The following is a 24,585-nucleotide window of genomic DNA, read 5'->3' as shown; positions in this document are numbered from 1 at the left end:
TGTTACTGTACTAATGACGCTGGCTGGGAAGGGGTTAACATCAGGGGTGATCTAAGCGTTAAGTGTGCTCCTAGGGAGGGCTTGATAACTGTGTGGGAGTGGCTTAACTGGAAAAAGACAGAAATCCATGTTTCTGCTTAGCAGAAACACAAGATCTCCATCTTCTTCTCTGACAGAACAGCGATTTGCCATTGTTTACATCTGCCCCTCTCACGAACGATTGGCGAGTCCCGGACCCACTGATTGGCTTCCACTGTGTCCACCCTCTAAGAACACAGACAGCTCAGTGGGGGAGATCGCTGTACTAATGTCAGTACAGTGGCTCCGACCGGAGCTAACAGTTTTTTTTTTCAGTCAACCCGCTAGGTTGGTAGTGGTACCCGGCTTGAGTACACAGGTGCGCAGGGCTGCTATATACTCACGTCTGAGTATAGCTAAGGGATCCCATTTTGGGGACAGCTCCCATATTGGAGACAGGAGGTATCACCCAAGGAGTCAGGTGGGCTCCTATCGAGGTGTCAGGAGAACCCCTATCCAGAGGCCAGGGGTGGGCCTTGCAGTTGATGTGACACTGACACCTTGCCCATGCAGGAAAAAAAAGGGACAATATTTCTGCAAAGGACATCCATCAACAGGGGAGGACTGAGCCAGGGAGCAGGGGGTAAATTGCCCCCTGGGCCGCTCTGATGCCCTGCCACAGACATGCCTAAATGATTGCTGGTGAAGAGAAGTAAAAAGTCCCCACTGCTGACCTACTGAGTGCAGGTTGAAGACAAGGACAGAGCGCAGCCCCTCCAGCATGGATGGTGTAAACTGTGTCTGAGCAGAAGCCGGTTCTATGCCCCACTGGAGACTCTCCCCCTCCAAGCCCCAGCCGAGCTTTTTCAGCTCCCCTCAACCGCCCCCTGCTGGCCAGGTTGGAAACCTGGATTCAGCCGGTGGGTAGAGAGTACCTGGAGAAGAAGCCTGGAATGGGGGTCAGAAGGAGGTCGAGAAGAGGGAGGGAGGCTGAGTCGCTGCACCATGGGCCTCTTGATTGTACTTGCCCCCTGGGCTGAATGTTGCCAGTCAGTCCCTGTCTATCAACCCCCTTATTCCCAGTGATTTCTTGCTGTTCCTTCCTCCTCTGATGCTTCAGGAAATACCCACTATTTCTGGGTATAGGGAAGCATGTGACTTGCACCCGTTATGGTGCCTGAGCACTACATCCAATTGGTGGGCACAAGCACTGTCACATTACCGGGAGAGTGACACTTCTCTGTGTCACAGCTAAATTCAGAGCCAGCTGCAAAGAAACTTCGAAAGAGCAGATACGGTGAATGTAGGGTTTTAACGGGGGGGGGGGGGGGGGACTTTCCTTGTGCGAGGTAAAAGTGTATCTTTAATAAAGGGACAAAGTCAGTGGAGAGCTCCCTCTAGTAGCTTCTCTACAAATCTCTTTATTATAGATATTAACACAGATATGCTAGGAGCAAGCTTGTACAAATTTGAAATTCAAAAATGGATTTGAAGCTCAACTCTGAGACTTCTGGGAAAAGCGAACGCCAGGCATTTGGGGGGTTAAGGAAAGAACAATTGTGTTAAAGATACAGTTATCAGTTAAAACTGAACTCTGTGAATTAGAAAAAAATTCACCCTTACGGTGGGTTTCCCTCCCCAGATTAAAAGGTAATATGCTTATTTAGTCTAGGGGTACATGGATAAGGTGTAAAGCCTTATTCCTGGCTGCGGAAGCTTCACTCAATCCCTGTGACTGGTTGAACACAGTGTACTCGCTAAAGACCTCTGGGCCCTGGTTGCCCTGGGAGGGGGGGGGGGGTTGGGGGTGGTTCAATGCAAGAGTAGATTTTGTCTAATTTAGAATTCAGCCTTACAGCTTTAAATTAAAGGATATCTATGGCACAGATGTCCTTTAATTAATCCCTCCACCCCCTTAGAGCAGCCTGCCTTGTAAAATACTTACCTTCCTCCCTGCTCCAGTGATCTTTATGGCCCTTCCCAGATCCACAAAATTTTACAATACAAATACCCCCGTCAGATACATTCCTGCTTTGCATGTGTGCCCTATTCATTCCTATGGGGGAGCTGAACTCATGGTACCCTTCAGTTACCCAGCAGTGTATGGCACGCAGATAGGAATGAATGGAGCCAAAGTAGATAGAGGACCTGGTGGGAAATTATCAATGCATAGGCTGTGTATGGGCTGCACAATTGGGATCACTGAAATTATTTTACCAGGGAGGCTGCACCAAAGTACAGTTGTCTTTTAAGGCTAAAACTGCACCAATAACTCAATATGGGCACTCACAGGTAATACGTTGTACTTTCCTCATAGTGTAAATGAAACCACATTTGTTGTAGAACTTGGCCTAAAAACCAAACAAAATAGGCCTATATATCCTGTAATAGTAACACATGACCAGTGCCTTGGCATTGGTCACATCATATCTGCCAGAGTACCTTGGGAACTGATGTTCAGACATAGGCAGTCGGTGACCTGAACAGTAATTTCCATATAACTGTGTGTAATGTGTGAATCAGCGCATACGAAAAATGAATGCAAATGTATAGATATAAATAAAAGCTGCTATACCAAATCTTTTTCACTAAAAAGAAAATATAAAGCAAACAAATGGGGGTACAGCGCTTAAAGTGATTTCCATATCTTGAGACACCGCCAACCTTGGCATTGGCCAAATGAGGGACATCTGAGAAGTAGAGGTTGCCACCTACGACTCTTCATTCTCGGACTCACAGATGGTGGTGACCTGTGCAGACTAAGCACAGGCAGATCCCTCTATATTGTACCCACAATGGTCTTTCAGCCTTTTGGAGTTTTTGAAAACCTTATGATGCTCTCAGTTTTTGTGAGATCTGCAGACAAAAGAGGACTCACCTCAAGAGCACACATCCCGAACGAGAAGATATCCACAGCGGTACACTCTTCTATAGCTGGGGGAAAGATGGAAATCATCAGAGAGGAGCAAAGCAAGATAGGCAGTACCAAAATAATACTGAAATTCCAAAACTTAATAGGTATGACTGGCTGGAAGATAGGTGCTATGTATAGAGGGTTGGTAGGAGCAGGCAGTAGCATATATGGTATGTATGGCGCTGTGTATGGGGGGTGGTAGGAGCAGACAGTAGAATATTTATGGTATGTACGGTGCGGTGTATGGAAGGTGGTATGAGCAGGCAGTAATTGTATATATGGTATGTACTGTGCTGTGTATAGATGGTGGTAGGAGCAGGCAGTAGCATATATGGTATGTATGGCGCTGTGTATGGGGGGTGGTATGAGCAGGCAGTAATTTTATATATGGTATGTACTGTGCTGTTTATAGATGGTGGTAGGAGCAGGCAGTAGTAGTATATATGGTATGTACGGTGATATGTATGGAGGGTGGTAGGAGCAGGCAGTATAAGTATATAAGGTATTTACGGTGCTGTGTATGGAGGGTGGTAAAAGCAAGCAGTACTAGTATATATGGTATGTATGGTGCTATGTATAGAGGGGTGGGAGCAGGCAGCAGAATGCACAGTATGTAGAGAGCTCTGTATAGAGCATGCAGCAGGGCACACGGTATGTATAGGTAGAGTATGGAGCAGGCAGCAATGCACACAGTATGTATAGGCTCAGTATGGAGCAGGCAGCAATGCACACGGTATGCACAGGCACAGTATGAAGCAGGCAGCAGTGCACACCGTACTGTATGTACAGGTTGGGTATGTAGCAGGCAGCAGTGCACACGGTATGCACAGGCTCAGCATGGAGCAGGCAGCAATGCACATGTTATGTACAGGCTCAGTATGGAGCAGGCAACAATGCACATGTTATGTTTAGGCTCAGTATGGAGCAGGCAGCAATGCACATAGTATGCATAGGCTCATTATGGAGTAGGCAGCAAAGCACACGGTATGTACAGGCTCAGTATGGAGCAGGCGGCAATGAACATGGTATGTATAGGCTCAGTATGAAGCAGGCAGCAAAGTACACCGGTATGTATAGGCTCCGTATGGAGCAGGCAGCAATGCACACGGTATGTATAGGCTCAGTATGGAGCAGGCAGCAATGCACACAGTATGTATAGGCTCAGTATGGAGCAGGCAGCAATGCACACAGTATGTATAGGCTCAGTATGGAGCAGGCAGCAATGTACATGGAATGTATACGCTCAGTATGGAGCAGGCAGCAATGCACATGTTATATATAGGCTCAGTATGGAGCAGGCAGCAATGCACACATTATCTATAGGCTCAGTATGGAGCAGGCAGCAATGCACACATTATCTATAGGCTCAGTATGGAGCAGGCAGCAATGCACACATTATGTATAGGCTCAGTATGGAGCAGGCAGCAATGCACACATTATGTATAGGCTCAGTATGGAGCAGGCAGCAATGCACACATTATGTATAGGCTCAGTATGGAGCAGGCAGCAATGCACACGGTATGTATAGGTTCAGTATGGAGCAGGCAGCAATGCACACATTATGTATAGGCTCAGTATGGAGCAGGCAGCAATGCACACATTATGTATAGGCTCAGTGTGGAGCAGGCAGCAATGCACACATTATGTATAGGCTCAGTATGGAGCAGGCAGCAATGCACACATTATGTATAGGCTCAGTATGGAGCAGGCAGCAATGCACATGGTATGTACAGGCTCAGTATGGAGCAGGCAGCAATGCACACATTAGATATAGGCTCAGTATGGAGCAGGCAGCAATGCACACGGTATGTATAGGCTCAGTATGGAGCAGGCAGCAATGCACACATTATGTATAGGCTCAGTATGGAGCAGGCAGCAATGCACATGTTATGTATAGGCTCAGTATGGAGCAGGCAGCAATGCACACATTATGTATAGGATCAATATGGAGCAGGCAGCAATGCACACATTATGTATAGGCTCATTTTTCAGCAGGCAGCAATGCACACATTAGGTATAGGCTCAGTATGGAGCGGGCAGCAATGCACAAGGTATGTTTAGGGATGGTTGTTCTTTTCTCTTACAGCCGTACTCTGGAGGGAAGAAATGGAGCGTTCGATGTTCCTCTTTCTGCGTCTTCAGAGGAGTCCGGAGATGATCCGGCATAGGAAGCTCTGAGAATATAAATAAAACGGACTAAAATTAGCAACTGAAATGTTCCTTAGAAAATCACAAACATGCCGCTGAGGAATGAAAATAGAATTTTTTACTTTGAATAAATATTGCACATTGCAAGCCAATCTCAGGAGTGGGGGTAGGAAATGGTCAGATACACCAAAAATGTGATGAATAAAATTTGTGCAGCCCTCTGTAGGACGTTGGAAGGTTACCCGGAATACTTGGCGAGCGAGAAGCGCACAGATCGTCATTGTTCTGAGCCGTGTGGGCCGACAATCAGCTTCAGCTTTCATGAATTTCCTCCCTTATGTAACTAACTGCAGAATGGGACAATGGCAGGCACTGTGTCAGGAACCTGGTCAGCGCCATCCCCGTCCCTCAGTCCCATTTACATGCTCTGCTGTGTTATGCTTGTTAGAAGCTTAGTAAACACAGACTGGGAGTACATAAAAGAGTTCTCAGAGATTTTCATAAATAAATATTTTAAAAGTTGAAAAGTTTAACACAACGGGTCATAATTTCTGTCCATCATGTCCAGGATTGCTCTCATGCAGCACCCTTCTCCCTGCAGCTCCTTTACCCCTGCCGTCAGGCACTGACTAGCCTTCTAAAGTAGGGTACACACTAGTAGAAAATCTGCCGAAAAAATTCCCGTCCGAGGTAAAATCGTACGATTTTCGGCTAGTGTGTACACAACTTTCGGCACCCGATGCCGACATTTTCAACGAAAAAAAAAACGGAGGGACCAAATTTTTATCGTCCGTCCCCAGACAACTAATTTTCGTTTAATGTGTATGCAGTACGTCCGTGAAAAATCGGATACGAAAGACCGCGCATGATCTGAAGTTGGTGACAACCCGGAAGTCTAGGAACAAATGTACCAAAAAAAAAATCGGACGAGAAATTTCGTGAGTATTTATGCACTGTCAACTAAAAACGGTTATGAACGCTGAGCAAGAGAGAGAAAAATCGGAGGATATTTTGTCCGATTTCCGTCAAGTGTGTACGAGCCTTTAGGCTGTAAAGGGAATCTGTCAGGAGAGCAATATGGCAGCAGGTGTCTTACTCTAGGACAAGGTTTCTCAATTAGGGTTCCATAAAATCCTAGGGTTCCTCTAGATCATGGGTGTCCAACCTTTTGGCTTCTCTGGGCCACATTGAGTGTAGAGAAATTTTCTCGGGCCGCATAAAAAATATATACTATAGTTAAGGTATATAAGTAATAAAATGCCGCCGCGCCCTTCCCACGCCGCCGCCCCCCCCCCCCCGCACTAATTTAACACAACTAGAGGATGATGAAATGAAATGGAATCAGTATACAGAGGTTTATTCTTCTGAGAGATATTAAAGAAACACTCTAACCATCATGACCACTTAAGTGATTTGAAGTGGTCATGGTGGTAAGAGTCAGAAACACTCCACATGCTCGCCCCCCCCCTCCCCTCCAAAGCAGCCTCTGCCTACCATTAGTTGGAAGCCGCTGTGGCCATGCCCCCAACCTGACTTCCTTCCCTCCCAGCAAAAGAAAAGAAATTGGCAGGGGGCAGTGGGCCGCATTGCCTGGGGTTCTGGGCTGCATGTGGCCCCCGGGCCGCAGGTTGGACATGCCTGCTCTAGAGGTTGCTTTGGGTTCCTTGAGCAATATCTGTCTCTCTGATAAGTTTCTTACTGACACCACTGATATTTTCTGCTATCTGTAAGGGGGGGATTCTTCCCAATGACCACAAGTGCAAGGAGAATTTCTCCAATGGACCATCACACCAATGTATCATGGGTTGTAGATATAGTAATTTTTAGTAGGGGTTCCCTGAGACTGGAAAGTTATTTCAAGGGTTCCACTGTGTTGAAAAGGCTGAGAAAGGCTGCTTTATGGACTTCTAAAAACCTTGGGCAGTCATCTTTATCCATGCTCTTGTATCTAGAGATCCAGAGGAAGTATGAAGCCAATGGAGGCCAGATTCCCAATCTGTATTCTTGTTTCAGGAAAGAAGGACAGCAAGGACAGCACTGAACAATGCAGTGTCCCTTCCAATGAAGACTTTCTTGGTGAATCTCTATCACCTCTTGTGTCTGTCTCATTCAGTCTTGTTCCCTGTGGGCCTAATGTTTCTGTATATTTTGAAACTATATTTAGAAGGTCCTATGTAATGTGTCTCTAAAGACATAGACCTTTCATGCACAATATAGCCAAAAGAATCGGGACCCCCTCCAAAATTTAGAGATCAGGTGTTTTGATTGTCTAAAATGGCTTTGTATGTTGTAGTATTAACAGTAGCCACTGGTGGCTACTGGTTATTCTACAGGATACAGTACAAACACATTGTAGACAACTGTGCTCCTCCAATCTTGTGATAACCCTTAGTGAAGACCCTTTTCTGCTCCAGCATGACTGTGCCCCTGTGTACAAAGCCAGCTCCATACAGACATGGTTTGACCAGTTTAGTGGGGAGGAACTTGAGTGTCCTGCACAAAGCCCTGACCTGAACCTTACTGAACACCTTTGAGATAAGTTGGAATGCTGATGGTGAGCCAGGTCTCCTCATCCAACATCAGCACCTGACCTCCCAGATGAATACAAATCCTTAGAGAAACACTCCAAAGTCTTGTGGAAAGCCTTCCCAGAAGAGTGGAGGCTGTTGTAGCCACAAAGGGGTAGCCAACTCCATAATAATGGCCATGGTTTTGGAATAGTATGTCCAACAATCTCATTAAGGTGTGATGGTCAGTTCACACTTGATAAGTTTGTGTAAAGCCTTCCTAGAAGAGTGGAGGCTATTATAGCCACAAAGGAGTAACCAGCTCCTAATTAATGGCCATGGTTTTGAAACAGGATGTCCAACAATCTCATATAATTGTGATCATCAGGTGTCCACACTCCAAAATCCTGTGCTGTGGAAAGCCTTCCCAGAAGAGTGGAGGCTCTTATAGCCGCAAAGATATAGCCAACTCCATAATAATGATGACCATGGTTTTGGAATAGGATGTCCAACAATTTCATATGGGTGTGATGGTCAGGTTTTCGAACTACAAAGTCTTGTAGAAAGCCTTCAAAGGAGAGGGGAGGCTGGTAAAGCCACAAACAAGTGATTGGGTGGTGGTCATGGTGTGGGGGGAAGGTTAGGGAAAATGCCATCCTCCCCTTACAAAGTAGATATATTGTGCTTCGAAGTCCTGCTCAGTAATCCCATATTATTAACCCAGAATTTTGCCATGTAACAGCAGACTGTGAGCCAAGATCAAAAAAGCGGTAAATATATGACATTTTTTCAAAATGGGGTGGTCGATTCCTACTTTATGTATTTTAGGTTTACTCATCCTTTTCAAATATTTTTTTATTTCCTCCTTTCTCGTCCTTGTGTTTTATTTCTGGAGTTAATGTTCTTTTACTCTTTTTGGCTTTCCAAGTCTCCATTGGAGCCACCTCACTCCCGGAACACCTACCTACTTCTGGAGGAACCCTAGGGTTCCATGGAACACTGGTTGAGAAAGGCCACTCTAAGGTCATGTGAAAAGCCTTCCTAGATGAGTGGTGGCTCTTCCAGCCACAAAGGTGTAGCCAACTCCATAATAATGGCCATGGTCCAACATCAGTACCTGACCTCCCAGATTAATACAAATCCTTAAGCCTAGTACACACGCAACAATTATCGGCCGACCGATCGTCCGTCTTTTGTCCAGAGTGGTGTTTTGTTGGTTGGAATGTGCCTAGACTGCACACAAATTTTCCCGCACGACAAAATTCTACTTCAGAAGTGATGTCATGTGTTGGTTTGAATTCTTTGTGTTCTTTCTTCTCTGAGCATGCCCAGACTTGCTCAATAGATTTTTCCCTGTCGAAATCTGTACTGACTGCACGAAAATCGGCCGTGTTTTGACGGCGGACAAAAATTTTATAGTCTGCACACCAGATTTTATTCGGCCGAAAAGTCGGAGTCGGTTGTCGGAAGCATCATACTAACAAGCCGAAAATCGGCAGATCGGTCGTCGGACGAAAATTCCCAGCCTAATTTCGACGCGTGTGTACGAGGCTTTAGAGAAACACTCCAAAGTCGAGTTGTGGAAAGCCTTCCCAGAAGAGTGGAAGCTCTTATAGCCACTCTATGATAATGGTCATGGTTTTGGAATAGGATGTCCAACAATTTCATGTCAGCGTGGTGATCCACACCCCAAAATCTTGTGGAAAGCCTCCCCAGAAGAGTGGAGGCTGTTATAGCAGCAAAGGTAGGAACCTCTATATCAGTGATGGCGAACCTTGGCTCCCCAGATGTTTTGGAACTACATTTCCCGTGATGCTCATGCACTCTGCAGTGTAGTTGAGCTTCATGGGAAATGTAGTTCCAAAACATCTGGGGTGCCAAGGTTCGCCATCACTGCTCTATATTATTGGGCATGGTTTTGGAATAGAATGCCCTACAAGCTTGTAAAGGTGTGATGAGCAGGTGACCAATAAAGTGTATAGAGCAGGAAGGGGCACTTTGGCATCATCGTCTTGCCACAAAACACATTGTCCCAGTACAGCCTACTAATGGTTGGATATAGATGACAGATAGTCTCCCATCTTCCAGTTCCCATCACTTTGCCCCCTCTCCCTCCCTCCTTGCTGCCCAGGCTGTTCCTTCCTCTCTCTAATACTCCTTTAGCTGATATTCTCTCATTAAATGCGCAGATCTGCTGACTCTGAGATTAATTAAATTTCTGCTGGGCTGGTCTGCGTTTCATGAGCTCTGAAGACGAGAATTCCTTCTGACCCATTTCTCGGGAACTTTCCTCTACCATTGCAGAACTGCACCCATCAAATAATGACAGCTTCATTATTTATAAGGAGAGATGAATTCTGACTTCCAGTTGTTGGTAAAATCACTGAAACATATTTAATAACCACTTCAGCTCCGAAAATTTTTTACCCCTTCATAACCAGGCCATTTCTTGCTATGCCGCACTCCGTTATTTTAACTGACAATTGCGCGGTCATGCAACGCTGTACACAAATCGAATTTGTATCATTTTTTTTTTTTTAACACAAATAGAGCTTTCTTTTGGTGGTATTTGATCATCTGTGCAATTCTTATTTTTTTATTACTGTATATAAATGAAAAAATACAAATATGAAAAAAAAAACAATATTTTTTACTTTCTGCTATAAAACATATCCCATAATAAAGTAAAATAAAATAAATCTCTTTATAAGTAATGGCCAAAATGTATTCTGCTAGATGTCTTTAGTATAAAAAAAAAAATCCCAATAAAGTGTATATTGATTGGTTTGTGGGAAAGTTATGGCGTCTACAAACTATGGGATATATATAGTAATTTTTATTTTTTTATACTAGTAATGGCGGCAATCAGCGACTTTTAATGGGACTGCGATAGTGTGGCAGGCAATCTGACACTAACTGACGCTGAGGGGCAGGGCCATCTTACCGAATGGGCATGCTGGGCAGTTGCCCGGGGGCCCCACCTGGCCAGCGACCCGGGCCCAGCCAAGCATTAGTCCCGATTCCCGTGTGGATCCCACTGCCGAACTTAGCAGGTGGCAAGCGCCTGTCGGCCCTGCGCTCCTTTTAGGCCAACAGGCACACAGAGGACAGTCCGGTCTAAATCCCATCTGTGTGTGTGGTCACCGGACCCAGCCGCCGAACTTGGAAGCTGTCATTAGCCTGGCACTGCTGTACCAATAAATTTAGCCTTCTCGATAATTTGGATTTTTATTCTCGTGGGTGATTGTGTAGGCGGGGCCCCAGTGCAATGCATTGCCTGGGGGCCTATAATGCTCTTAAGATGGCACTGTTGAGGGGGAACTAACTGCCACTGACATCACCAGTGACACCACTACAGTGATCAGTGCTAATAATATACACTGTCACTGTACTACTGACACTGGGCAGACAGGGGTTAACATCTAGGGCAATCAAGGGGTTAAACGTGTGCCTAACCAGTGTTTATGTGTGTACTGGTTACTGTTTTTACTGGGGATCTAGTTGTTTTCATTCCCTGCTTAGCAGGGACATATTCGGTTTATTTTTACTCGCCTTAGATGTTATCAAAATTATTGGGTCATTTATTTTATTTGTGTGCCCTAAAATTAACTTTAGTGTATTTTGTTACGGAAATTTTACATTTCCTAGACTTTTACATTAATATCGTGTGACATAAAATTTTTTAACTACCACTATTTTATTTTCTAGGGTGTCTGCTTTCAGAAAATATATCATTTTGGGGTTTTATGTGATCTTCAGGGCTAAAATGCTTTTTTGAGCATGTGTGCAAAAACCACAAAAAAACTGCTCTGGGAGTAAAAAGGAGAGACCTTGTCATCAACTCAAAAAAATCAAGTATTTAACCACTTCCATACCGGGCCTACTCTGGCACTCCTCTCCTCTATGTAAAAATCATAATTTTTTAGCTAGAAAATTACTCAGAAGCCCTAAAAATTATATATGTTGTTTTTTTAGCAGAGACCCTAGAGAATAAAATGGTGGTTATTGCAACTTTTTATGTCACATGATATTTGCGCAGCAATTAAAAAAAAAAAAAAACTTTCATAAATTAAAAAACAAATAAAAACACTAAAGTTAGCCAATTTTTTTGTATAATGTGAAAGATGTTTTTTTTTTTAAATAGATACCCAACATGTCACGCTTAAAAATTGCACACACTCGTGGGATGGTGCCAAACTTCGGTACTTAAAAATCTCCATATCTCCAATCTCCTGCTTCAGGAAGAGTCATTTTCCTAGCGCAGCCCCCATCTTCCTTGCACATCATAGCCCTCTCCTCTTCTGGAAGTGTTTATGGACTGTCTGTGCTGGTCCAGCTCTATTACTTCTCCTTATATAGGAGTGAAGTGGAATACTAAAGAGCAGTGATGGCGGACCTTGGCAGCCCACATGTTTGGGAACTACATTTCCCATGATGCTAATGCATCTGCAGTGTAGTGGAGCATCATGGGAAATGTAGTTCCAAAACATCTGGCATGCCAAGGTTGGCCATCACTGCTATAGAGTGACAGCTCTGAGTCTGCTGGGGCCGCTGACATCGAAGTCTCCAGGTTGGTTTTTACAGGTAAACCATATCAATAAAATACAGAGTCTCTTTAACATAATGAAGACAACTCACCGTTTGCAAATACTCGGTGCCAGACTGCATCATGGAGGGGCGACGTCCAGACAGGGAGAGAAAAGAAGGAAATAACAGTTATGAGCACAGAGCTGGGGAGATGAGTAAAGTCAGAGATGTGCAGTACAACCAGAGACATAGAAAATATAACAATCCCATCCCACTAAAAGAGAACTGACGTATCTACAGTATGTACTTCTATCACCGGTCCACACTACATTGGAGGTCATTATAATGAGGAACGGTCATTTCCACCACCATTGGTGTACACAGCCTATTGCATTGGGGTGTGCACCCCAGGAGCACAAATACACATGTGTGTATATCAGGAGAACAGTGTCTGTAGAGTAAAAATTGTTGTCAGTAGGGCAGTGGACAGTGTCAATATTTTTTTATAATTAAAAAATAAATAAATAATAAATTAATTATTTTTTACAATTTTTTATTTTTTTTATTACTTTTTTACAATTTTTTTAGGTGCCCTGTTATGGGGCTTTGGTAAAATATCAGGGGTCTAAACCAGCCTTTTTCCACCAGGGTGCCTTGAGGTTTCCTCAGGGGTGCCTTGGCAAAATGCCTATAAATTGCCCCAAAAATTGTACACAAGCCGACGTGTGGATGAAGGCTCCCTTTTAGTTGCCTCGAGAGTGTCCATCATTTTTGAAGGGCGCCTTGACTGAAATAAGGTTGAGAAACACTGCTCTAAATAGACCCCTGATGTCTCACTTTTGAGACAGAGAAAGAAACTGGAGGACAGAGATACCTCAGTCTTTTTCTCATCCCACTAAAAGAGAACTGATGTATCTACAGTATGTACTTCTATCACCGGTCCACACTACATTGGAGGTCATGATAATGTGTTAATAATTATAATTATGTTTGTGACGGTGGTTAGAGTTTTTTTATAATTTTTTTACAATTTTTTAAAAATAATTTTTTACAATATTTTTTTTATTACCTTTTTACACTTATTTTAGGAGCCCTGTTTTGGGGTGTTGGGGAAATATCAGGGGTCTAAACCAGACTTTTTCAACCAGGGTGCCCGGGCGCCCTGGAGTGCCTTAAGGTTTCTTCAGGGATGCCTTGGCAAAATGCCTAAAAATTGCCAAAAAAATTGTACACAAGTCGGCGTGTGGATGAAGGCTCCTTTTAGTTACACTAAGCCACGGGTTTTCACTGTGCACTATTACGTCCTACAAGCTGCTTGCGTCCTAATGACCAATGGCATCCTCAGTTGATAAGTAGGATGCGTGTATATTTGGGACGGTGGTTAGAGTAAAGATTGCTGTCAGTAGGGCAGTGGAAAGTGTCAGTAGGTTTTTTTTTTTATAATTTTTTAAAATAATATTTAAATAATTTTCTACAATATTTTTTTTTTATTACTTTTTTACAATTATTTTTAGGAGTCCTGTTTTGGGGCTTTGGGGAAATATCAGGGGTCGAGACCAGCCTTTTTACGCCAGGGTGCCTTGAGGTTTCTTTAGGGGTGCCTTCTTAGGTGTGCGCACAGGGTGTGCCAGGTGTGCCTGGGCACACCCTAATCACTCCTTGTGGTGCAGATTCCCCCTGTTTAGACCCCTGATATTTCACCAAAGCTCCCTAACTGGGCTAACAAAAAAAATAATATTGTAAAAAAGAATAAAAAATAACAATAAAATTACAGGCACCGATCTCTAACCTACTGACACCATAAGTATATACACACGGATATGTGTTTGAGCTTTGGAGTGCACACCCTAACGCAATAGGCTGCGTACACCTATGGGTGCCTTGGCAAAATGCCTAAAAATTGTACACAAGTTGGCGTGTGGATGAAGGCTCCCTTTTAGCTGCACTAAGCCACAGATTTTCACTGTGCACCATTACATCCTACAAGCTGCTTGCGTCCTAATGATCAATGGCATCCTCAGTTGATAAGGAGGATGTCAGTCACCTGCATAGCATCCTTGTTTGACCCTCCCCTTCCCCTCTTCATTAGCGTTTGGGTCACATTTGCTGAGTGATAGAGAAAAACTGAGGGAGAAGAGAAACACTGGAATACTAGTCAGTACCATTTTTTAAATGTGTATTTGCTTTGGAAGAATAAATCACCTCTAACGTCGGGTGCCCTACTTGGACTTGTGAATGTTGCTGCATTATTAAAAAATATTAGAATAGCTTTTATATTTTAAATTGGGGTGCCTCGAGATTGTCCATTGTTTTTGAAGGGTGCCTTGGCTGAAAAAAGGTTGAGAAACACTGATATAGGGTGTTGATCTCCTTAGGCCACACCCTCCCTCATTACACAAATACACATCACCTAATATACTTAAATCCAATAAGCATTCAAGTTTATACAGCTTGGAGATGGACAAAATGCATAAAAATGATGATTTGGTCAAAATACTCACTTGCCTAAAAATTGTGTACACAGTGTATGTATATAACACACACATAAACACATCATTTAGGAATGTCAGTATACCCCAAAAGGGAATAAATGTTTGGAATCCATATCAATTTTGGCCTTTTACCAGTTTCCGACCCCTTTTACTAAAACTGGTGCACACAGAGCAGGGCCGGTGCAACTTTGCAGGGGATGCTGGCATCCTGCTGCACCCGGCGCCTACACAGCAAGCCATGCTATGTTGTGAGGGCTGAGGGCTCAAGTGTCTCCGAAATCCCCATAAGAAAGCAGTGAATAATGCTTTCCTATGGGGAGGTCTAATGCGCATGCGCGGCCGTTGCCACGCATGCGCATTAGGTCTCCCCCACCGGCTGAGAGACCTAATGCGCACGCGCGACAAAGGAGAGTAGGAGAGCCTTACCCAGCGCCGTGGTAAGTCACTGAAGGGGTTTTAACCCCTTCAGCAACTTGGGATGGGGGGTGGGAGGGAGAGGGGCACTACATGATCCTGCAGTGCCAGGAAAACTAATATGTTTTCCAGAGGGCAGCAATTTTTTATTTTGCCTGGGGCGGCAAAAATCCTTCCACCGGCCCTGACACAGAGTGTATTACGGGTCTGCATAGAAACCAATCAGCTTCCAGCAAAGCTTAATGAACAAGCTAAAATTAGAAGCATATTGGTTACCATGCACAGCTGCACCAGATTCTGTGTACTCCAGTTTTAGTAAATCCCACCCTTTGGGTCAATAGATAAAAGCCAAATTTTTAGACTGTACAGAATAGTTGAGGACCCTGCCGGTCTTGACATTACGAAACTGGAGATGGAGAAGAAATGGAAAGGTATTCCGTCCATGTGCCGGTATTTATAGTTACATAGTTACATAGTAGTTGAGGTTGAATAAAGACAACCGTCCATCCAGTTCAACCTGTGTAGGTGTGTAGGTGGCCGTAATCATCTCACATACCCCTGAATGTTCTGATCCTTGAGATGTACGTCTAAGAGTCTTTTGAAAGCCACCATACTTCCCACAGAAACCACCTCTTGTGGTAGAGAATTCCACAATCTTGTAGCCCTAACAGTATAGAACCCCCCACGTTGCCTGAGGTTAAAACGCTTCTCCTCTAATCGCATTGTATGCCCCCGAGTCCTCATGCAATCCTTTCGACTGAATAGCTTTTTTTCTATGCTGAGATCACCATTGAGATATTTATAAATTGCTATCATGTCCCCTCTCAGGCGTCTCTTCTCCAGGGAGAATAAATCAAGCGATTGCAGACGCTCTTCATAATTAAGATTTCTCTTACGTCCTCCGACAGTCGCCGCCTCTTCATATTCGTCACATATGGGGTATTAGACTTTGCTCCGAAGGAGTAGCTAGGCAACAGAATATGTTAACAATAAAGCTTTTAACATATCCCACCCTCAAGGGGTGGTCCCCTCAGTCAATACCCTCCTACTTCCTGCAACCATATCTCAGTTTTAATGTCTAGCTTGTCAGGAGTGGCTGGCTCTCTCTGTGCTGGGACTTTCTGTCCCAGACTCTTTCTTCTTTTTAATATTTTGTTTGAGTTTTTCTCTCTACCTTTATTTAGCTGTTATTTTGTCAGCGTTAGTTAGTTCTTCGGATGAAGAGGATCATGCGGGCTGGGTCTCGGGCTGATCCCCCTGGTCGCAGGTCGTGGGTCAGTGGCTTCCCAGTCTGCCATCGAGCGTTCAGCCAGGTAACGCTCCTGGCATAGTGAACGACCCATCCCTGTTCGGTGCAGGGATGATTGGTGAGGTGGCTACCTCACTGGACGCTGTGCGGTTTCTTAACCCCCATTTTGTGCGTCTTGACTAGCGACTCTCCCTGCCTCATGTGCAGCGGCTTGTTCGCCTGTGCGGGTCCCCCACGCCATGTGAGGTAAGTGTATTTATGTGGGGATCTGTCTGTCTGGGGGGGTGTCAGTCTGGGACTGTGTAACCTGCCTTTATTCACACTGCTTGTCTCCCTATCTCTCGGCTGCATGCTGTGGGCTGCAAGGGGGGGGGGGGGGAGCTGTATGACACTGTGTGTGTCAGACTGGTCAGTGTGAGAAGCTGTGTGCTGTGGGGCATGTTTTTTTTTTTTTTGGCATGTTTGGGCATATACAGCGATCGCTGCGGCGATCTGACATGTATTCTGATATTGGCATGTAATGTGTGTTTTAATGCACTGTGGAGCGGCGGTTTCGGCGCCAAACGACGCCATTTTGCCTACACCCGCTCCGGCCGCATGGTTTACATGCATGGCGGCCATTTTCTTGTAGCCTCCATAGGCTTACATAGAGCGCCCTGGCAGCATCACTTCCTCTTTCCAGGAACACCGATCGAGGCAGCAGCAGCGGCGAGGGTCTCCTTAGGTTTTATCCTTCTGTTCTTGCTATCCATTGCCTGTGTTCAGTTTGCATATTCCCTGTGGGGGTCTCATTGTGCTTGAGTGTGGTGCGGTGGGCTGCGCTTGCCGCGCTTGCTTAAAAGGGGCAGTTAACCCTTGGTTGTCTGGCATTACAGGGGCAATGGATTCTCAGGAGGGCAAATTTCCTACAGTATTGGTGGAAAGCCAGGGGACCGCTGTTTCCCCCCCAGGGGGGGATTTAGCCACTATTGTGGCTGGCCTTGCTGCTCAGGTGCAAATGCTGGTGGCTGCTCAATCTACTAAAAGGCCCAGAGTTGCTCTTTCCTCTGATTCTGAGGGTGAAGGTGATGGGGCTGTTATGGCAGGGGCCTCCTTATCGGGGTCCCGCTCCTCTCTTGATCTAGTGGGGTCTGAGGTGGAGGCTGAAGTTGAGGGGGTTGATAATTCTCCCCCTGGCTCGCCTGAAGAGCTTGCAATCATGGATGAGTTGATTGCTTCCATTAAGCAAACGCTGCGTTTGCAGGACGAAGTGTGTCCCCCCGCTGCCTTGGCGGCTTATGGGACGCAGAGGAAACGCAGGACGCCGCAGGTTTTTCCCTGCAATGCTGATTTTCAGCGCGCTGTTAAGGATCAATGGCGCGATCTGCGCAAACCTTTTGCGGTACCAAGTAAATTCAAGCTGCGTTATCCTTTTTCGCCTGCCACTGATGAAAGGTGGTGTGTGCCTCCACCAGTGGATCATGCAATTGCGGTTTTGAACAAAGCCACTGCGATTCCTGCAGAGGGTTCCCCTGTTTTCCGTGATGCCACGGATAGGAGACTGGAGTCTCTTGCCCGTCATACTTATTCTGTTACGGGTTCTATGCTTAAGGCTCTGTTTGCTTCTCTCATGGCGGCCCAGGCGATCGCAAGTTGGACGCAGATGCTTAGGCGCGTCCTAGTGGCCGATTCGGCCTCGCCGGCGACCCTGGATATGGTGGATCAGATCCACCAGGGTGTCATGTATCTGTGTGATGCGGAGCTGGACCTGATTCCGTTGGCTGCACGTGTGCACAGCGTGGCGGTGTTGTCTCGTCGCCTGGTTTGGTTAAAATGTTGGTCGGTGGACCAATCTTCACGTAAGACCTTAGCCAATCTGCCTTATGATGGGTCTTGCCTTTTTGGGGAGTCCCTGGATGTGTTGATTAAGGGGATCACCGGGGGTAAGAGCACTCTCTTGCCCCATTTCCCCAAGGCTAAGGGGGCTTCTGGGAAGAAGCATGCTAATTTTCGGCCCCCTCAGGGGTCCTTTCGTGCCTTTCGGCCGCACTACAAGGGCAAACCGTTCAAAGGTCAAGGCTCTCAGAAGAAGCCCTGGTCTGGTAAACAGAAGTCCGGCCAATCCGGACCTGCAGCCCATAACAGTTCGGCCTGAAGGGGCGCCCTCACCCAGTTTTGGGGTGGGGGGACGCTTGCTCGGTTTTCTTCAGCCCTGGTTGGCCCGTGTGCGGGACAGATGGGTTCTGGAAATCGTTCGATCTGGTTACAAGATCGAGTTTCTCTCTCGGCCGGAGAGCAGATTTTTTCCCTCAAATCTTCAGCTGTCTCCAGAGCGCTTGCGGGACCTGCACCTGGCAGTGCGGGACCTGAGGGCTCAGGGAGTGGTGGTTCCGGTGCCTCATCGGGACAGGTTTCGGGGGTTTTATTCCAATCTGTTCACCGTGCCCAGAAAGGAGGGCAAGGTTCGTCCGATTCTGGACTTGAAGGCTCTGAACCGCTCTGTGCGGGTTCGCAAGTTCCGCATGGAATCCCTGCGGTCGGTGGTGGCTGCCCTGGTTCCGGGGGAATTCATGGCCTCCATCGATTTGAAGGATGCGTACCTTCACATCCCCATATTCGAGGGTCATCAGAGGTACCTTCGATTTGCCATTGCGGGGGATCACTACCAGTTCGTGGCGTTGCCTTTTGGTCTCGCCTCGGCTCCGCGGGTCTTCACCAAGGTGCTTGCACCGGTTCTGGCATTATTGAGGGCCCAGGGCGTTTCTGTCCTGGGGTATCTGGACGACATTCTGGTTCGGTCTGCGACCAGCCAGGGTCTGGAGGAGGACCTGTCTGTCACGATGCAAACTCTGCAGGGGTTTGGTTGGACGATAAATTTTCCAAAGTCGACACTGGGTCCGTCGGTTCGTCTCCCCTATCTGGGAATGATACTGGACTCGGTGCAGGCGAAGGTCTTCCTGCCGGAAGACAAACTCAGGACTCTCCGGGAGGAAGTCAGGTCCCTCAGGGACGTTCCGAACTCGTCTCTGCGGACGTGTATGAGATGTCTGGGATTGATGGTCTCGGCCTTCGAGGCGATTCCTTTCGCCCAGTTTCACACGCGGGGTCTCCAAGGGGAGATCCTGTCCAGGTGGGACGGGCGACCTCAATCTCTGGATCTTCAAATCTCGTTGAGTCTTCGCACCAGGGAAAACCTTCTGTGGTGGCTCCAGTCCCCGTTGGTGTCCGGGGGCAAGTCGTTTCGTCCGATCTCGTGGACGGTGATCACCACGGATGCCAGCCTGTCGGGCTGGGGTGGTGTTCTGGGCGTTCTGTCCGCTCAGGGGACTTGGTCGGAGGGGGAGTCTTCCTTTCCGATCAACATTCTGGAATTGCGTGCGATAAGTCTCTGTCTTCATCGCTGGACGGACCGGCTGCAGGGTTGCCCGGTTCGGGTGCAGACGGACAATGCCACGGCGGTGGCCTACATCAACCACCAAGGGGGCACCAGGAGTGCCCGAGCGGCTCGAGAAGTGGCCGACATTCTGTCTTGGGCCGAGACTCATGTCCCGGCGATAACGGCGGTTCACATTCCGGGTGTGGAGAACTGGCAGGCAGACTATCTGAGTCGCCAGACCCTGGATCAGGGGGAATGGTCTCTCCATCCGGCTGTCTTCCAGATGTTGTGCGCGAAGTGGGGTCTTCCAGATGTGGACCTGTTCGCGTCTCGTCTCAACAACAAGGTGATGAGGTTCGTGGCAAGGACGCGCGACCCTCGGGCAGACGCGTCGGACGCGTTAGTGGCCCCGTGGCATCAGTACAGGCTGATGTACGCGTTTCCACCGATTCAGTTGCTGTCCAGGTTCCTTCGCAGGTTACATTCGGAACGCAACACGGTGATTCTTGTGGCACCGGACTGGCCTCGCCGGTCCTGGTACGCAGACCTCGTGAATCTGGCGGTCGACGCCCCGTGGCGTCTGCCTCTTCGAGACGATCTACTGTCTCAAGGACCGATATACCATCCTGCTTTACAGTCGCTGGCTTTGACGGCCTGGCTGTTGAGACCGAGGTCCTGAAGGAGAGGGGTCTCTCTCCGGAGGTCGTTCATACTTTAATCAACGCGAGGAAGTCTTCCTCGGGGAAGGTTTATTACCGTACTTGGAAGGCCTATTTTGCCTGGTGTGAGTCCAGGGGGTTTTCACCCCGCACGTACTCGGTGTCCCGTGTGCTGTCTTTCCTTCAAACGGGTGTTGATCAGCGTTTGGCGCTGGCTACGATAAAGGGTCAGGTGTCTGCTCTGGCCGTTCTGTTTCAACGTCCCGTGGCTTCCAACCCATTGGTTGGCACCTTTGTTCAGGGTGTGCGGCATCTGGTTCCCCCGAGGCGGGATCCTCTGCCCCCTTGGGACTTGAATCTCGTTCTATCTGTGTTACAACGTGCTCCTTTTGAACAGATCAGGGAGATCTCGTTGTCTATGTTGTCCAAAAAGGTCGCCTTTTTGGTGGCGATCACTTCGGCTCGCAGAGTGTCGGAGCTGGCGGCTTTGTCCTGCAAGTCTCCGTACCTGGTTATTCATTTGGATAAGGTGGTCTTGCGACCTAATCCTTCTTTTCTTCCGAAACGAGTTTCGGAATTCCATCTTAATGAGGATATTGTCTTGCCTTCGTTGTGCACGAAGCCTAAACATCCAAAGGAGGTGAGATTACACTCTCTGGATGTTGTTTGGGCGATTAGGGTTTACCTTAAATCGACTGAGTCTTTTCGAAAGACGGACTCCTTGTTTGTTCTTCCAGAGGGTCCTCGGAAGGGCATGGCGGCTTCGGCCTCTACCATCGCCAAATGGATCAGGCAGACCATTGAACAGGCCTATGCTTTGCAGGGGAAGGTTCCCCCTGTGCCTGTGAAGGCGCACTCTACTAGATCTCTGAGTACGTCTTGGGCCTGTCGTCATGGGGCTTCTGTAGCCCAGGTGTGTAAGGCGGCGACTTGGTCGACCGTGCACACTTTCACAAAATTCTACAAAGTAGATGTTCAGGCATCGGCGGATGCTTCCTTTGGCCGCAAGGTTCTTAGTGCGGCTGTTCCCTAGGGTCCCTTGTTGGGGACTCCTGGCTGTTGGGATAAGTTTTGTATCCCCTGTTTTTTTGTCTTTTCCTGGGTTGTTGCTCCTGTTGAGCACTTGTTTTTTGCTGTTGCCCAGCTGGTTTCCTACCTTTGGTAAGGTTCCTTCTTTGATGCGGAGACTGCGTTGCCTTTCGGCGCGGATGCGTTTCCCACCCCTCATGTTTGCACTGCTTTGGGACGTCCCCATATGTGACAAATATGAAGAGGCGGCGACTGTCGGAGGACGTAAGAGAAAACGGAATTTTTGTAAAATCTTACCTGTAAAATTCCTTTCTCTGAGTCCTCCGACAGTCGCCGCCCCCGCCCCTCTTTTGGGGTTTGAATGTATACTCTACTGCTATTCCACTAAAACTGAGATATGGTTGCAGGAAGTAGGAGGGTATTGACTGAGGGGACCACCCCTTGAGGGTGGGATATGTTAAAAGCTTTATTGTTAACATATTCTGTTGCCTAGCTACTCCTTCGGAGCAAAGTCTAATACCCCATATGTGACGAATATGAAGAGGCGACGACTGTCGGAGGACTCAGAGAAAGGAATTTTACAGGTAAGATTTTACAAAAATTCCGTTATTCTTGCTTGTCTTTTCAGAATTTCAAAGAATTTCAGAGCTCGCCCATACAGACCTTCAGACAGAATTCTACTACCAGGGATAAAATAGTGTGTGCAGACCAATAGGACTGGGACACTGACCACATTTTTTTTTAGGTCTCATTCAAATTCTGGAACAAGAGGTCATTCAAGGGTGACGCTTTTTCTAGCCCTGATGGTATGAAGCATTCTATCCAACATGTCAGAGTACATATGCTCTATATTTGTTGAAGTGCCCATGTGCTGGTAATAGCAAACACATTATGGGTATGAATCATGACTTTGATCTTTGTTTTTGTGTATTTGTTACTTCCTTCTAGATTCTTCTTGAAGGAAGGAAATATTAAGCTCATCCTGTGCTGACATTGGCAGTGACACCTGTAACTGATTTATATAATTTAGTATTTATATCTTTGATGTTCAACTGCTACTTTGTTCCCTAATTGTTTCATCTCTTCCTGTTTCTGGATTTATAGGCCTCTAGTTACTTTGTAACCTTTGGTTTGACAGAGGGTGGGGACGAGTGAAGCGGTTTCTGGATTCTGAATTGCTGAAGTAGTAATATATTCTGGATATTGAAATTAATTAACCCTAAAGCGATTTACATGCGTTTTACATTACATGCGATTACATTTACATGCTATTTACATGCGTTAATGTGCGTTTAGATGCGTTTTCTTGGACTCGCAGGCTGTGGGGTTTTTTTTTCTGCCTCTAAACACCTATGTGTGCATGGACATGTAGGCTAACATGGAGGGGGGTTAAGAGGCATGAGAACAAATACCAGACACCCCTAAATGCAGTTTTAATGCTCAGTGTGTAGGAGGCCTAAAAATAGGCACGGCTGCAACCCCTTCTGCTTTACATATATATATATATACACACACATATACACACATATATATATATTATACATAGAGAGAGCAAGAGAGAGAGAGAGACCGTATATCTATCAAAAGTGAGTACACCCCTCACATTTTTGTAAATCTTTTATTCTATCTTTTCATGTGACAACACTGAAGAAATGACACTTTGCTACAATGTAAAGTAGTGAGTGTACAGCTTGTATAACAGTGTAAATTTGCTGTCCCCTCAAAATAACTCAACACACAGCCATTAATGTCTAAACCTCTGGCAACAAAAGTGAGTACACCCCTAAGTGACAATGTCCATATTGGGCCCAAAGTGTGAATATTTTGTGTGGCCACCATTATTTCTTGGCACTGCCTTAACCCTTTTTGCACAAAGTTCACCAGAGCTTCACAGGTTGCCACTGGAGTTCTCTTCCACTCCTCTATGACGACATCACGGAGCTGGTGGATGTTAGAGACCTTGCGCTCCTCTACCTTCCATTTGAGGATGCCCCACAGATGCTCAATAGGGTTTAGATCTGGAGACATGCTTTGCCAGTCCATCACCTTTACCCTCAGCTTCTTTAGCAAGGCAGTGGTCGTCTTGGAGGTGTGTTTGGGGTCGTTATGTTGGAATACTGCCCTGCGGCCCAGTCTCTGAAGGGAGGGGATCATGCTCTGCTTCAGTATGTCACAGTACATGTTGGCATTCATGGTTCCCTCAATGAACTGTAGCTCCCCAGTGCCGGCAGCACTCATGCAGCCCCAGACCATGACACTCCCACCTTTGTACTCCTCACCTGGTTGCCACCACACACGCCGGCATGACACCATCTGAACCAAATAAGTTTATCTTGGTTTCATCAGAGCACAGGAGATGGTTCCAGTAATCCATGTCCTTAGTCTGCTTGTCTTCAGTAAACTGTTTGTGGGCTTTCTTGTGCATCATCTTTAGAAGAGGTTTCCTTCTGGGACGACAGCCATGCAGACCAATTTGATGCAGTGTGTGGCGTATGGTCTGAGCACTGACAGGCTGACCCCCCCACCCCTTCAACCTCTGCAGCAATGCTGGCAGCACTTATACATCTATTTCCCAAAGACACCTCTGGATATGACGCTGAGCACGTGCACTCAACTTCCTTGGTTGACCATGGCGAGGCCTGTTCTGAGTGGAACCTGGCCTGTTAAACCGCTGTATGGTCTTGGCCCCCATGCTGCATCTCAGTTTCAGGGTCTTGGCAATCTTCTTATAGCCTAGGCCATCTTTATGTAGAGCAACAGTTTTTTTTTTCACATCCTCAGAGGGTTCTTTGCCATGAGGTGCCATGTTGAACTTCCAGTGATCAGTATGAGAGAGTGAGAGCGATAACACCAAATATAACACACCTGCTCCCCATTCACACCTGAGACCTTGTAACACTAACGAGTCTCATGACACCAGGGAGAAAAGTGGCTAATTGGGCCCAATTCGGACATTTTCACTTAGGTGTGTACTGCCAGCGATTTAGACATTAATGGCTGTGTGTTGAGTTATTTTGAGGGGACAGCAAATTTACACTGTTATACAAGCTGTACACTCACTACTTTACATTGTAGCAAAGTGTCATTTCTTCAGTGTTGTCACATGGAAAGATATTATAAAATATTTACAAAAATGTGAGGGGTGTACTCACTTTTGTGAGATACTGTGTGTGTGTGTATATACTCTATCTTACATATCCATTCTATCTATCTATCTATCTATCTATCTATCTATCTATCTATCTATCTATCTATCTATCTATCTATCTATCT

General features: G+C 46.4%; 1 protein-coding gene across 1 annotated transcript in view; it reads right to left on the bottom strand.

Annotated features, from left to right (window-relative positions):
- Positions 1-24,585, bottom strand: part of NRBP2 (nuclear receptor binding protein 2) — a 192,593-nt gene that overhangs the window by 47,097 nt on the left and 120,911 nt on the right. Inside the window, exons 7-9 of the mRNA XM_082257597.1 lie at positions 12,226-12,249; positions 5,017-5,106; positions 2,897-2,952 (exon numbers count right to left, since the gene is read on the bottom strand). Coding sequence (XP_082113723.1) covers positions 2,897-2,952; positions 5,017-5,106; positions 12,226-12,249 — 170 coding nt within the window. The remainder of the gene's footprint in view (positions 1-2,896; positions 2,953-5,016; positions 5,107-12,225; positions 12,250-24,585) is intronic.

Source organism: Pelophylax lessonae (genome assembly GCF_965119305.1).
Source record: "Pelophylax lessonae genome assembly, chromosome: 5".
Classification (NCBI taxonomy): domain Eukaryota; kingdom Metazoa; phylum Chordata; class Amphibia; order Anura; family Ranidae; genus Pelophylax; species Pelophylax lessonae.
This window is presented reverse-complemented; position numbering and strand designations above follow the sequence as displayed.